The 15291-nt window shown below is 48.5% G+C and overlaps 1 protein-coding gene across 3 annotated transcripts in view; it reads right to left on the reverse strand.

The window, feature by feature from the left end:
• Window positions 1-15291, reverse strand: part of STAT5B (signal transducer and activator of transcription 5B) — a 79424-nt gene that overhangs the window by 8021 nt on the left and 56112 nt on the right. For 2 of the 3 annotated variants that reach the window (XM_023204088.2, XM_023204090.2), the window contains 11 exons: window positions 13219-13349; window positions 12825-12976; window positions 12236-12391; window positions 11651-11830; window positions 10876-10963; window positions 10659-10781; window positions 9193-9285; window positions 4876-5082; window positions 3346-3440; window positions 3115-3245; window positions 356-526 (listed from right to left, as the gene is read on the reverse strand). In XM_023204088.2, the coding sequence (XP_023059856.1) occupies window positions 356-526; window positions 3115-3245; window positions 3346-3440; window positions 4876-5082; window positions 9193-9285; window positions 10659-10781; window positions 10876-10963; window positions 11651-11830; window positions 12236-12391; window positions 12825-12976; window positions 13219-13349 (1527 nt within the window). The remainder of the gene's footprint in view (window positions 1-355; window positions 527-3114; window positions 3246-3345; window positions 3441-4875; window positions 5083-9192; window positions 9286-10658; window positions 10782-10875; window positions 10964-11650; window positions 11831-12235; window positions 12392-12824; window positions 12977-13218; window positions 13350-15291) is intronic. The other variant, XM_023204089.2, reaches the window with a different exon arrangement.

The following is a 15291-nucleotide window of genomic DNA, read 5'->3' on the forward strand; positions in this document are numbered from 1 at the left end:
TAGTCCCAGCTACTCGGGAGGCTGAGGCAGGAGAATGGCGTAAAACCGGGAGGCGGAGCTTGCAGTGAGCTGAGATCCGGCCACTGCACTCCAGTCCGGGAGACAGAGCGAGACTCCGCCTCAAAAAAAAAAAAAAAAAAAAAGAATGTTTTCTTCAATTTGATATTTGGGATTAGTGGCAGATGTGTTTTTTGTACAACTGAAGAATCCAGCCTAGGGTTTACATCTGCCCTGGAAAATGCTCAAACTGCTCTCACTGAATGGTAATCGTGTGGTTTTTCATGCAAGAGAGATAACACACGCACGCACGCACACACACACACACAAAATCAAATCAGAATGCGAACACTGTTACCAGTAGCAGACTCGCAGGGAACTGGTGTGTAGTATTTGGAGTATACTTCATCTTTCGGCCGATCAGGAAACACATAGATAAGGTAATTCAAGTCTCCCAAGCGGTCGGCTAGGGACCGAATGGAGAAGTCTCTGGTGGTAAAAGGCATCAGATTCCAAAACATTCTTTCCTCTAGATCAATAAACAGAACAATCACATTCTAAACATGATTTCTGAATAGGAAATCTTAAAACCCAAACATACTATAAATTCAAGTTTGCCGTTATAATGGCTCCAATAGAAATCTCCACTGAAAAATAACCATGGGTTACAGATGAAATATTTTTATTTATTTACGTATTTACTTATTTTGAGACGGAGTCTCACTCTGTTAGCAGTAGTGCGATCTTGGTTCACTGCAACCTCCAACTCCCTGGTTCAAGCGATTCTCCTGCCTCAGCCTCCCAAGTAGTTGGGATTATAGGCACGTGCCACCACACCCAGCTAATTTTGTATTTTTAGTAGAGATGGGGTTTCACTATGTTGGCCCAGCCTGAAATAGTTTTAAAAGCCACGGGTAGTCGGGCGCGGTGGCTCACGCCTGTAATCCCAGCACTTTGGGAGGCCGAGGTGGGCAGATCACAAGGTCAGGAGATCGAGACCACGGTGAAACCCCGTCTCTACTAAAAATACAAAAAAAAATTAGCCGGGCGCGGTGGCTGGCGCCTGTGGTCCCAGCTACTCGGGAGGCTAAGGCAGGAGAATGGCGTGAACCCGGGAGGCGGGGCTTGCAGTGAGCCGAGATCGCGCCACTGCACTCCAGCCTGGGCGACAGAGCGAGACTCCGTCTCAAAAAAAAAAAAAAAAAAGCCACGGGTAGGGGCCAGGCATGGAGCTCATACCTGTAATCCCCCACTTTTGGAGGCCTAGACAGGTGGATCACCTGAGGTCAGGAGTTTGAGACCAGCCTGGCCAACATGATGAAACCCCGTCTCTACTAAAAATACAAAAATCAGCCAATTGTGGTGGTGCTCATCTGTAGTCCCAGGTACTATGCTGAGGCGGGAGGATGGCTTGAAGCTGGGAGGTGGAGGTTGCAGTGAGCTGAGATCATGACACTGCACTCCAGCCTGGGTGACAGAGACTCCATCTCAAAAAATAAAAAAAAATAAAATAAAAATAAAAGCCATGGGTAGATAAGCAGGTAATATACCAATTACTTCCCAAGAGATCCAATGATCTCAGACGTTTCAAGTTCAAACAGTATTCTGGTCCTCAGTAGAAGAAATAGTTCTTACTGACCCCCGATCTCTGATTCCCCATACAAAGATATATAAGAGCTAGGAAGCATGCCTACAACCAGAGAAAGCGTAAGAGCTATTAAAAGTGAATTTTTTTTTTTTTTTTGAGATTTAGTCTTGCTCTGTTGCCCAGGCTGGAGTGCAGTGGCGCCATCTCTGCTCACTGCAAGCTCTGCCTTCTGGGTTCATGCCATTCTCCTGCCTCAGCTTCCCAAGTAGCTGGGACTACAGGTGCCCACCACCACACCCGGCTAATTTTTTTGTATTTTTAGTAGAGACAGGGTTTCACCGTGTTAGCCAGAATGGTCTCAATCTCCTGACCTCATGATCCACCCGCCCTGGCCTCCCAAAGTGCTGGGATTACAGGCGTGAGCCACCATGCCCAGCCTTTCTGTTTGTTTAAGAGACAGGGTCTTACTCTGTTGCCCAGGCTGGAGTACAGTAATGTGATCATGACTCACTGTAACCTTGAACTCCTGGGGTCAAGTGATCATCTCGCCTCACCCTCCAGAGTAGTTGGGACTACAGGCGCACACCATGAGTACTACCATGCCCAGCTAATTAACTTATTTATTTATTTACTTAGAGACAGGGGCTTGCTATGTTGTCCAGGCTGGTCTTAAACTCGTGGCCTCAAGAGATCCTCCCGCCTGAGGCTCCCAAAGTGCTGGGATTACAGGCATGAGCCACTGTACCCAGCCAAAAGTTATTAAAAACTTTAATTCACAGAAAACGAACTAGCAAGCTACCCTTATTGTGAGGGTCAGAGGTGAGAACTAACATTCCTGATGGCCTGGTGCAGTGGCTCACGCCTGTAATCCCAATAGTTTGGGAGGCCGAAACAGAGGATTGTTTGAGCCCAGGAGTTTGAGACCACCCTGGGCAACATACAAACAATTTAAAAATTAGATGGGTGTAGTGGTGCGTGTCTGTGGTCCCAGCTAATCAGGAGGCTAAGGCAGGAGGACTGCTTGAGGCCGGGAGGTCGAGGCTGCAGTGAGCCATGTTTGTGCCGCTGCACTCCTGCCCAGGCAAAAGAGAGACCCTGTTTCAAAAAAAGAAAAGAACTAACATCTTGGGTAGAATGATTGATGGCAATATCCGTATGTTAAAAGGAATATTTTTACTACTGTAAGAACTCCAAATCATCAAAGTAATTCTTCACTGAAATAAGCTTTATGCAGAGTAATACAATAAGGCAAACATTTTAAGAGGGAAGCAACTGAGATTCTGCACAGACTCTTGTATCACAGGTAGCCATGTCACGGTTTAACTTTCATGTATAACCAAATTAGTAATTGTTTTTCCCATATTAGTATTTTTCATAGGCTGCCTTATTAAAAGTATGTCATGGCTATACATTTGTGTTTCCCCTAATTAGTACTGACCCCAAAAAATAGTAAGTACCCACTAAATTATTTGTTAAAATAATTTTGTAACAAAAGCAGCAAACTTTGGACATAAGGGAGGGGCACTCACGAGAATCAAACTTCCAAGCAATGGTGATGCCGCCAATTTCTGAGTCACTGAATCTCAGCAGGAAGGTCCCATCTGGCTTGTTAATGAGTAGGTCATGGGCCTGTTGCTTGTTTACAAACCCCAAAATGGCCCTGGATCACCAAGGACAAAGGACAGAAGCAGAGTGTGACTTATGATGCCAGAAAGAAGACCTTCAGACTCTGTTGATGCCTTAAGAATAATGATTCTCACCCATCATTCCAATGAGGCTTGAGATGTTTTTTTAACACTTCCATCACACCGTCAAACCACTGCCAGAAAGTGTAATTTCGTCCTGGTAAATTCTCCTGGTTGGAGATACAACAGTGAACACAAGAAAACAAGAGTAACACTTGGAATATTATACACATATTTAATTGGAAAAATTAAACATCTACCCTTGTCAGAGGTGTACAAATATCCCCACCTACCTGAGTTTTACCTAATGGTCCCATGGAGAAGAAAAGAGGCAAGAAGGGGAAAATACCACACTGCAGTTACCAGCACCCAGTGGGGTCCTGCTACAGATACTTTCACCTGGGGCTGGGCTGACCCGTCCCTTGCTAGTTTTGATGTGTGGTCTGTGACCAGCAGCATCAGTGTCACCTGGGAGCTTCTGAGAAATGCACACTGTTAGGCTCCAAATTAAGGACATTTAAAATATATTGGGGGGGGGCAGGAAAAGAAACAAAAGTTAAATTAAAATCAAAGTGATGCTGCGCGTGGTGGCTCATGCATGTAATCCCAGCACTTTGGGAGACCGAGGTAGGCAGATCACTTGAGGTCAGGAGTTTGAGACCAGCCTGGTCAACATGGTGAAACCCTGTCTCTACTAAAAACACAAAAATTAGCTGGACATTGTGGCAGGTGCCTGTAATCCCAGCTACTCAGGAGGCTGAGGCAGAATTGCTTGAATCTGGGAGACGGAGGTTGCAGTGAGCCGAGACCGCACCACTGCACTCCTTGTGACAGAGCAAGACACCATCTCAAAAATAAATAAATAAATAAAAATAAATAGGGTGGACACAGTGGCTCATGCCTGTAATCCCCAGCACTTTGGGAGGCCGAGGCAGGCAGATCACTTGAGGTCGGGAGTTCGAGACCAGCCTGACCAACATGGAGAAACCCTGTCTCTACTAAAAATACAAAATTAGCCGTGTGTGGTGGCGCATGCCTGTAATCCCAGCTACTTGGGAGGCTGAGGCAGGAGAATCACTTGAACCCAGGAGGTGGAGGCTGTGGTGAGCCAAGATTGTGCCATTGCAGTCCAGCCTGGGCAACAAGAGTGAAACTCTGTCTCAAAAATAAATAAATAAATAAAAATAAAATCAAAGTGACACCTGAATTAGCAGATGCTAGAGGAGAAGTTTCTTTCATCAGCATCCCTTTGCGTGGGTTGAGGGTCCCATAGGAGCCTGAGCGGGCATTATACATGGGGAACACAAGACAGTGAAGGGGAGAGAGGCCCGGAGTTCGCATCCCCTCAAAAGCTTTGCTTCTCATGAGCTATGTTAACATCTGCTTTGCTCTATTTCCTTTACAAAGGAAGAAAATGCATTAACTGTAGACGTTTTCTACACGTGACCTGGGTAACTCTCAAGTTGTCCATCTAGTCAGAAGCTTCTATTACTTTTGGTACATTTTATTACAGACATGAAGAATAAGGGCCCAGGGCAGGGAGACTCCTGAGAATGTCTAGTTGGGAGGGACAGATCTCACAGCTGCTGGTGGCCGGGCCCCTACCCTGTTGAACTGGGACCAGGACACAGACAGGCCGCTGTAGTCCTCCAGGTGGCTGCTGCTGTTGTTGAACAGTTTCTGCGCCAGGAACACAAGGTTCTCCTTGGTCAGGCCCCGGTTGCTCTGCACTTCGGCCTTGAATTTCATGTTGAGCGCCTCACACAGCTGTGGCCACAGCACTTTGTCAGGCACAGCAAATGGCACCCTGCCCTGAGAGGGAAAGAGGCCAGAATCTGATGAGAAAACAGTTGCATGATTTATTCCCTCAAGCCACAAAAGAAAAACACTGATGGCTGGGAGTGGTTACAAACATTTGTCTTGCAGGTCCTGAGGATAAATTCGGACTCTGCCGGGGTACATAGTTCTGTGAAATTCAGAAGGTTCCGTTTCACCTTCTTTACACACAACTAGAAGGTAACCCACGCTATCCATGTTGTTTTGTAAATGAGCTGCTGAACTAACAGTCAAATCCTTTAACAGCCACAATCAAAACATAACCAAGGTCCGGCTCTTAGATTGTAAACACCTTGGGAATTTAGAAATCTGAAAGACTGGTTCTCCAGGTACAAACAGAGAGAGTATGTGCGTATGTGTGTACACATGTGGAATCCTTGTCCTCAACTCCTTCTGCCAAGAACTCTAGCTCAAAGTAAAACAACTTGGTACGGAAGAGTGGAAATTTTGAGTTGGATGGATTTATTGAGAAATAGGTTAGAACATTAACTTTTAATAAGCTGCTTTTCAACCCGTTCAACCATAGTACTCCATTTTATTTTGTTATACACCTTTTTTTCAATAGGTCATTTTCACATGATTTAAAATTCAAAAAGCATAGATGGCTATACAGTGAAGTCACTCCCTATCCCTGTCTCCCAGCAACCCAGTTCTTTTCTTTAAAGGCACCTAACAGTTTCTTGTGTATCCCACCAAAGATATTCTATGCATGCCAGCAATGACATATACTTTTTCCTTTTCTTCATAAATGGTAGCACAAAATCCACATGTTCTGCATTTTCCTCTTTTCACTTAATCCTCTATCTGGGAGACCTCACATCAGCACATAAAGAAATTTCACCAGACCCCCATAGATGGGCATCAGTGTTACAGCCTCATCTTTAGCTATTAACTAACAATGCTGCAATGTTCTTATGTTATTTGACCCATAGGACACATAGGCAAATACATCTGAGGAATCAATTTCCACAAGTATTTTATTTTATTTTTTAGGTAAGATCTCGCTCGGTCATCCAGGCTGGAGTGCAGTGGCCCAATGCTTGGCTCATTGCAACCTCTGCCTCCTCGGCTCAAGCAATTTTCCTACTTCAGCCTCCCCAACAGCTGGGACTACAGGCGTGTACCACCATGCCTGGCTAATTTTTGTGTGTTTTGTAGAGACAGGGTTTTGCCATGTTGACAAGGCTGGCCTCAAATTCCTGGGTTCAAGAGATCCACTTGCCTTGGTCTCCCAAACTGCTGGGATTGCAGGGAAACCACTGTGCCTGGCCACAAGTCTTTATTTTTTATTTTTCAGTTTTTTGAGATGGAGTCTCACTGTGTTGCCCAGGCTGGAGTGTAGTGGCACCATCTCAGGTCACTACAACCTCTGCCTCCCAGGTTCAAGCGATTCTCCTGCCTCAGCCTCCCAAGTAGGTGAGATTACAGGCACGCATCACCATGCCCAGCTAATTTTTGTATTTTTAGTAGAGATGAGAGTCTCACCATGTTGGCCAAGCTGGTCTCGAATTCCTGACCTCAAATGATCCACCCGCCTTGGCCTCCCAAAGTGCTGGGATTACAGGTGTAAGCCACCATGCCCAGCTGCAAGTCTTTATTTTAACATAACATAAGGTCAGCTGGGTGCAGTGGCTCACACCTGTAATCCCGGCACTTTGAAAGGCTGAGGTGGGTGGATTACTTGAGGTCAAGAATTCGAGACCAGCCTGGCCAACATGGTGAGACCTGGGATCTACTGAAAGCATAAAACTAACTGGGCGTGGTGGCAGGCACCTGTAATCCCAGCTTCTCAGGAGGCTGAGGCAGGAGAATCGCTTGAACCCAGAAGGCAGAAGCTGCAGTGAGCTGAGATAATGCCACTGTACTCCAGCCTGGGTGACAGAGCAAGACTCTGTCTCAAAAAATTAAAAAAAAAAAAATAGCATAAGATGTTAAGTAGTCATTAACATAGCTGAGAATGTTAAAAATGCTTATTTATTTAGACAGGATACTTCAGTAATTACATGGTGCAGGAGATACCAAAGGTACACAAAGAGTGAGATCTGTGGACAGGCAGGGAAGGAAATGAGAGATGTAACAATCTTATCCAGTAGGCTTATAAGGACAAGAGGCAGACAGATAGTTTCAAACAGGAGCTTCTAATTCAGAGTTTGTAAGTGAAGCATGGTAGAATCTCTTTTTAAAAATCTCACCTTTGCAGTAAAATACTTTTTCTCTAAAGAGGACTGTTGGAAACGTTAAGCCTCTCCACATGAGCCAGAAGGTTCCGTTTCACCTTCTTTACACACAACTGGAAGGTACCCCATGCTATCCATGCTGTTTTGTAAACGAGCTGCTGAACTAACAGTCAAATCCTATATTCTAACAGCCACAAAACAAAATATAATCAAGGTTTGTTGGATATACTTAGAGAAGGACATACTCTTATGTCCCAAATGATAACCCTTTTATCATGCTTTTACGGGCTAATCTCTACTGGAAACATGTAACAAATGACCTTTGTCTACTAAAAAATTTTTTTTTATTTGAGACAGGGTGTCGCTTTGTCACCCAGGCTGGAGTACAGTGGCGCAATCTTCGCTCACTGCAGCCTAGACCTCGTGGGCTCAAGCGATCCTCCTGGCCTCAGCCCCCCAAGTAGCTGGGACTACAGGCTGGTGTACCACGCCCGGGTAATTTTTTGGTATTTTTTGTAGAGACCGGATTTTGCCATGTTGCCTAGGCTAGTCTGGAGCTCAAGGGATCTGCCCGCCTTGGCCTCCTGGAGTGCTAGGATTACAGGCGTGAGCCACTGCACCCAGCCTATGAGATCTTTAAAATGCTCATCAAGCAGTAGGCTAGCGGGATTCAGATAACGTTTGGGGGCATAAATCCACCAAATTACATCTTCCTTGATACAAAGCATCTCATTCTTCATGAGACCTGGAATGAATCACAGAAACTAAAATTTGGAAAAGACATTTAATAGCATCTTCATTTATCGAAAGGAAGAGGATATGAGGCAACTTCTATGCTAAAGTAAGCCTCTCGAGAGATCTAACCTCTAGAGTGAACCTGGGAGTCCCAAATCCCATTCATAGTTTCACCCAAGGATTCAAAATAATATTGAATGGGTACTGACTGTGTGGCAAGCATTTTCTATGTTATCTAATTTAATCTTCCTAACAATGCTGTGGAGCAAGAGTATCCCTGTGCTGCAGACACCTGCTGAAAGCTCAGGCTCAGAGAGGTAAAGTGAACTGCCCGTGTGTTCATGGAGTGAGGAGACGGTGTTCAAACCCTGGCCCGACGTCAAGCCCATGTTCTTTCCACTTTCCACATTCTTTCTATTCTGCCTCCCACTAAAGAAAATAGCATCTTTGGCCGGGCGCGGTGGCTCAAGCCTGTAATCCCAGCACTTTGGGAGGCCGAGACGGGCGGATCACGAGGTCAGGAGATCGAGACCATCCTGGCTAACACGGTGAAACCCCGTCTCTACTAAAAAATACAAAAACTAGCTGGGCGAGGTGGCGGGCACCTGTAGTCCCAGCTACTCGGGAGGCTGAGGCAGGAGAATGGTGTAAACCCGGGAGGCGGAGCTTGCAGTGAGCTGAGATCCGGCCACTGCACTCCAGCGCAGGCGACAGAGCGAGACTCCGTCTCAAAAAAAAAAAAAAAAAAAAAAGAACCTTTTTTTTCCTTTTTTTTTTTTTTTTTTGGTTGTTTAATTGAGATGGAGTCTTGCTCTATCACCCAGGCTGGAGTGCAGTGGTGTGATCTTGGTTCACTGAAATCTCTGCTGGTCGGGTTCAAGTGATTCTTGTGCCTCAGCCTCCCAAGCAGCTGGGATTACAGGCATGTGCCACGACGCCCAGCTAATTTTTTGGTATTTTTTAATAGAAACACAGTTTTGCCATGTCGGCCAGGCTGGTCTCGAACTCCTGATCTCAAGTGATCCACCCGCCTTGGCCTCCCAAAATGCTGGGATTGCAGGTGTGAGTCACTGTGCCCGGCCTTTTCCTATGCTTTTTAAAGGGATAATACATGAATGAGATTCATGACATTGGCATTGATTTGGGGACCCACATGCCCGAGGAATCCACTCACAGGCTCTGCAAAAGCATTGTCCCAGAGAACGGTGGCTGTCGCATTGTTGTCCTGGCTGCCATGAACGATCACCACCACTGGCAGGGACAGGGTCTGAAAAGACACAAGAGAAGGCTGAGCGCCCACAAGCCTCAAGTTCTTCTCCTTCCCTGCTTTTTTTTTTCTTATTATCACAACACTTTTATTTTCCAAGTTTCAGTTAATGTTTCTCTCACACACAGAATCTAAATGGCCCCAGGAATAATATGACTTTTCACACTGGCACAATCTTAGAAATTTTAAATATTTTACAAGCAATGTTGCTTAGATATTTCTGAAGGATAAAGTTTCTCAAAGTTACATGGAGAACAGGAGAGAGAAAAGAGACTATTGGAGACATTTCTGGGAAAAAATACAAATAACAAATTTAAAACTTACCACAACCTTTACTCAAATTCATCCTGAGTAATGCTTCTCATAATCCATTTTGTAGTCTATCTCTCCAGCTAGTTCAGTTTATTATTGTTTGTTCATGTTTTATTTTTTATTTTTATTTTTTGAGACAGCGTCTTGCTCTGTCACCCAGGTTGGAGTGCAATGGCACAGTCTAGGCTCACTGCAACCTCCGCTTCCCAGGTTCAAGTGATTCTCCTGCCTCAGCCTCCCGAGTAGCTAGGATTACAGGCACACACCACCACATCCAGCTATTTTTGTATTTTTTGTAGAGACGGGGTTTCACCATGTTGGCCAGGGTGGTCTCAAACCCCTGACCTCGTGATCCACCCACCTCAGCCTCCCAAAGTGCTGGGATTACGGGTTTGAGCCACCACACCTGGCTTATTCTTTTATTTTTTATTTTTATTTATTTATTTATTTATTTTTGTCGAGATGGGGTCTCACTATGTTGCCCAGGCTGGTCTGGAATTCCTGAACTCAAGCAAACCTCCTGCCTTGGCCTCCCAAAGTGTTAGGATTACAGATGTGAGCCACTGCACTGGGCCTTGTTTGTTCATGTCTTTTTTTTTTTAAAGACAGGGTCTCACTCTTTTGCCCAGGCTGGAGTGCAGTGGCACAATCTCGGTTCATTGCAACCTCAGCCTCCCAGGTTCAAGTGATTCTCCTGAGTAGCTGGGATTACAGGCATGTGCCATCAAGCCTGGCTAATTTTTGTACTTTTTAGTAGAGATGGGGTTTCACTGTGTTAGCCACACTGGTCTTGAACTCCTGATCTCAAGTGACCTGCCTGCCTCAGCCTTCCAAAGTGCTGGGATTATAGGCATGAGCCACTGTGTTCAGGCTTTGTTCATATCTTAAGAGAATCTAAGTGATACAGTTCTCAGGGTGAGGTCAGTCTGTTTTCAGTTTACCAATAGTCCAAAAGAAGATGCTATGTGACAAAAAAAATTATTTTGTAACATAAAGTACACCACACACACGCACGCACACACACACACACACGCACACACAGAGCTTAGGGAAGGCTTTACCTTGACTTGAAAAACCAGCTCATTTCCACCAACACTGAACTGGGATTCAAACAGGATTGTAAATTTTTCTTCCGTCACTGACTCTGCCCCACGACGGTCTGACCTCTTAATTCGTTTCAGGGACTGCAAAGGAGAAATACAAGATGAAACATCAGATGAAAGTTGTTCTCCTCAAAGAACAGGGAAAAATTCATTCTTCCCCTTCTTCCACCCTCACCATATTCCTGAAGTGGGCACTAAGAGTGCCTGTGGCTTGGTGGTACTCCATGACACAGCAGTTGTTCAAGATCTCGCCACTGTAATCACTGCAAATCAGAGAGAGACCAGCTCCAAACCCATGCCAGGGTCTCAGGACATGCAGAGTAAATAATATAATTTGGGGTAGCAGGAAATAGAGAAGTTTGCTAAAAATGTACGTCATTTAGAGGAAATGTTAGCTACATAACATATACATGTAAGGTTCTCGGACATATCTCTACAAAATGAAACAAGATCAAACTATCTTCACAGAAAACAGTTCCTAGGACAACTTTTCTTTTCTTTTTTTTTTTTTTTTTTTTTTTTGAGACGGAGTTTTGCTCGTTGCCCAGGCTGGAGTGCAATGGTGTGATCTCGGCTCATTGCAATCTCTGCCTCCCAGGTTCAAGGGATTCTCCTGCCTCAGTCTCTCGAGTAGCTGGGATTACAGGCGCCCACCACCACGCCTGGCTAAATTTTTGTATTTTTAGTAGAGACGGGGTTTCACCATGTTGGTCATGCTGGTCTTGAACTCCTGACCTCAGGTGATCTGTCTGCCTCAGCCTCCTAAAGTGCTGGGATTACAGGCGTGAGCCACCGCGCCAGACCCAAGAACTTCTTTATGTTCCTTTGCTGATGCCCAGAAGAGGCCAGAAGGGCAAACAGGGATCTGACACAGGAGGCAGAATTCTTTTTTTTACTGTTGCCAGGACACGAGACAAGTAGCAGGGAATGAGAAGAAGCTGCACAATTACTTGCGGGTGTTCTCGTTCTTGAGCAGAGACTTGGCCTGCTGCTCACTGATGATGGTGGCCTTCACCTGGGGCGGGTTCATGTGCACGTTCAGCTTCCCGCCCACCAGCAGGCGCACGGTGGCTGCAAACTTGGTCTGGGTCTTCAGGACCTGAGGAGGCTGCTTCTCGATGATGAATGTGCTGCAGGGGACACAGGGACAGACGTACGATGAGGGGTTGGCGCAGGGGAAAGGGCTCTCAGTCCTCCTGTGGTGGGGGTGGGGCTGCCTCCCGTGGGGCTCAGGAGGTGAAGAGCACGGGCACAGCCTCTGTTCCCGGGGAAGCCGTGAGAGTCCAGGGAGAGGATGGAGAGGGGAGTGAGATAACACAGCAGCCGGCATGGGCTGCGGCCCAAGGCCATCTCTTGCAGTGTCCACAGGAGAAACTGGGCAAGGGCGGCACCCAGCAGCCACAGCAACTGGAGACGGAGTGGGGAGGGATGAGAGGCACGAAGCGGATCTGCTGGTCTGGAAGGCACCTGCGGCCCCCCACACGCAGTCTGGAGCTGCCCCAAGCTCCTGGGCATGGCCAACAGGCAGCAGTCACCTGGTCACCAGGGCTGAGATGATGTCCGTGATGGTGGCGTTGACCTCAGCCAGCATCTCCTCCACTGGGCCAGGGATGGGCAGCTGCTGGCAGAGGTGCTCAGCCCTGCGGATCTGCTGCCGGTTCTGCCAGATGATCTCGGCCAACTTCTCACACCTGCACGGGAGCCCCAAGGCCAACAGGAGGACAATGGCTTCTCCGCACAGACGCCAGGTCCCAAGATACAGCCCCCCTCCCCCAGGAAGGCTCTGTGCTTTCACCACACCTCCCACCCGTGGGAAGAGCAGAGCTCCCTGCCTCCCAGAATTAGAAACGTACACAGGAGGGGCGACCCTGACTAGGCCCAAACAGCCCGAGCATCACCCCACACACCCGAGCTCTCTCCCACCCCCAGGACAGCAGCCCCCTTCCTGGGGGAGGTGCACAGGATGGGGGACCAAAGTCTGATTCAGGAACCAGGCCCCCTGGAGAAACAAGAGCTGTCCCAGGATGGAGGGGGCCTGCTGCAGGAGCCAGCACAGGAGGCAGAAGCAGCCAGGGTCCCCACCAGCCCCTCCTGCCCTGCCCTCTGGCCGCCCCACACCATTACCAGGACTGTAGCACGTCCAGGCTGCCCTCGGGGGGCCCGCCGTTCCCGGCCAGCTGCTGCCGCCGCTTCCACTGGATCAGCTCGTCATCTAGGATGATGGTCTGTTGCTTCCGCAGCAGCTGCAGGGTCTTCTGGTGCTTCTCGGCCAGCTCCTGAGGGAAGAGAGGAGAGCAGCCCCTTCTGGGCTCCCAGAGAACACTGCAGGGCCTTGCTGGGAAATGGCAGAGCAGGGCCATTTCCTCTCCCCAAGCTGCTCTGCCTTGCATGGCTCCCAGAAAAATATGCCTCCTGCCCTCCCAGGTTCTGCTCTCATCCGGGCCCCAGTCCTCCCTCAGGTCCCCAGAGACTGACTTCATGGCACCCACGCCCAGGAGAGGGCCAGGACCCCACTCACCACGCGGTACTGCTGCAGCGTCTGTGCCTCGCGCTGCAGCCACGCCTCCAGAGACACCTGCTTCTGCTGGAGGGCCGTCTCCCGGCTCAGACGCTCCTGGGGGCTCAGCTGGGCCAGTGGGCCAAACTGAGCTAGAGGAAGGGATAGGAAACCATGACCGTCGCCTCCCAGTGTCCAACAGTAGGCCCAGGGAAGCACACTCACCCGTTCTGGAGCAAGACCCTCCCAGGCTCAGATACTGCATGAAGGGCAAGTCGGGGTTCCTGACAGACACGGGGGGCAAGATGAATGGGCACCTCAGGAGGTGCCTCTGGGCCCTGCTCGCCGGCCTCCTGACTCTGAGCATCCCCTCTGGGGGCACACAGATGCTGGGGCAGCTGGAGAAGAGGCCTGCCTGTCTCCTGCCCGCCTGCCCCACAGAGCTGCCAGCCCTCTTCTCACAGCCTGGAATGGGTCTAGGCTGTCTGGGGTGCAAGTGTGCCCATGCCCTTGACTGTGGGTGAACCTGGGCAAATCGCCTTCCTTTCTGTGCCTTGGCTTCCCCACATGTAAAACAGGAGATTCTTGGCACCTGCCTCAGTGGGGCGCTTGAAGATTAAATACATAAGGACATGGAAGATGCCAGAAAGCTTCCTGGCATCGGTGAGCTCTGTGTGAGGTTCGTCCTTCTTGGTTAATGGGGAACAGGACAGAGAGAAGAGGTGACAAAGACAAGCAGTTGCTCGGCCCCATCCCTCCCGCAGCAAGGCCTCCTCAGGGGCCCCCGGCCCCGGCGGCTGTGTCTCATCCCTGAGCACAGTAGTTCCCCCTCAGGGGAGGATGAGATTCTCGAGGGGCTGGAAGGGGCCCAGCATGTTTGTCCAGGTTGGCTCACTGTGAGCCCAGCCGACCAACCAGGGGAGACAGACAGACAGACAGCAGAGGAGAGCATGTCCAGGGCCACTGGGGATGCAGAGCCACCAAGGTTCTCTCAGGAAAGGGAGGCCGGAGGGAGGTAGCTTCTCTCCACACCATCTGTGAGGAGTCATTGATGGTGGGACAGGGAGTAAGTCAGGCCTCACTACCTTTTAAAAATTACTATGAAATAGGTAAGACACAGGGAACATGGAACACAGGAGCACCTGTGTATCAATAACCCAGCCTAAGAATCTAGACATGTCCACAGTTACAGCCACCACCAGCAGGCCCACCCCACCCTCCCAACAACAGCCCCTCTCCACCACGCTGGGACTATTAATCCCTTTGCATCACCTTCTCAACAGCCCAGCATCCCTTGCTTGAGCTGAGTCAGAAGATGCGCGCATCAGCATGTCTCAGTCGAGTTCCTGGCTGGCCCCTGAGGGTCACGTCACCCTGACCCCAGCCCTGTCCCATGGGATGCACAAGCTGGGACAGACAAAAGCAACTCTATGTAGCCAGAACAGCCCAGAGCTAGAACTCAGAAATATGGCTCCAATCTCACTGCAGGTATCGAGCAGGAAGAGGATCATCCAGGCACGGACAGATCCGAGGCATCTCTATGCCTACCTTGGGAATCCTGCCCAGCCACAGGGAGGGTGGTGGTGATCCCAACACCTGGGCCCAGCCTTCCTATGCAAGGGACCCACTTAGGTCTCTCCTGGAAATTTGCAGAAGCTTTTGGGAAGGAGGCCAGGGAGACAGGAAGCAATTTCCCTACTCCACTGGAGGTAGCTGAGCCTTCCCTGGCAAAAGCAGATCAACAGTCTGTGTTTCTGCTGAGTGAACTTGACAAATGGGACTGAGAAGACACTGAATGATGGATCCAAACCTAATCCACCACCACGCACAGGAAACAGAAAAGTCAGGCACAGGATCAGAAATACTGTCAACAGTCTAAGGACTTGGGTAGGAATAACAGCCCCAAATCTTCTGTTTCCATTCTCAGAAGCAGCTGCCCTTCTTCTAGGGCCAGTCTAGGATGGGTTCAGATAAAAGGAAGACATGCTAGAATCATCCTTTCAACCTTTACTCAATAACTGTTATGTTTCAGGCATTGTGCTGGCCTCAGGGTACAGAGATAAAAGATATAGTCCCTTCTTCAAGATTTATGTT

Source organism: Piliocolobus tephrosceles, chromosome 16, assembly GCF_002776525.5.
Source record: "Piliocolobus tephrosceles isolate RC106 chromosome 16, ASM277652v3, whole genome shotgun sequence".
NCBI classification, from domain to species: Eukaryota; Metazoa; Chordata; class Mammalia; order Primates; family Cercopithecidae; genus Piliocolobus; species Piliocolobus tephrosceles.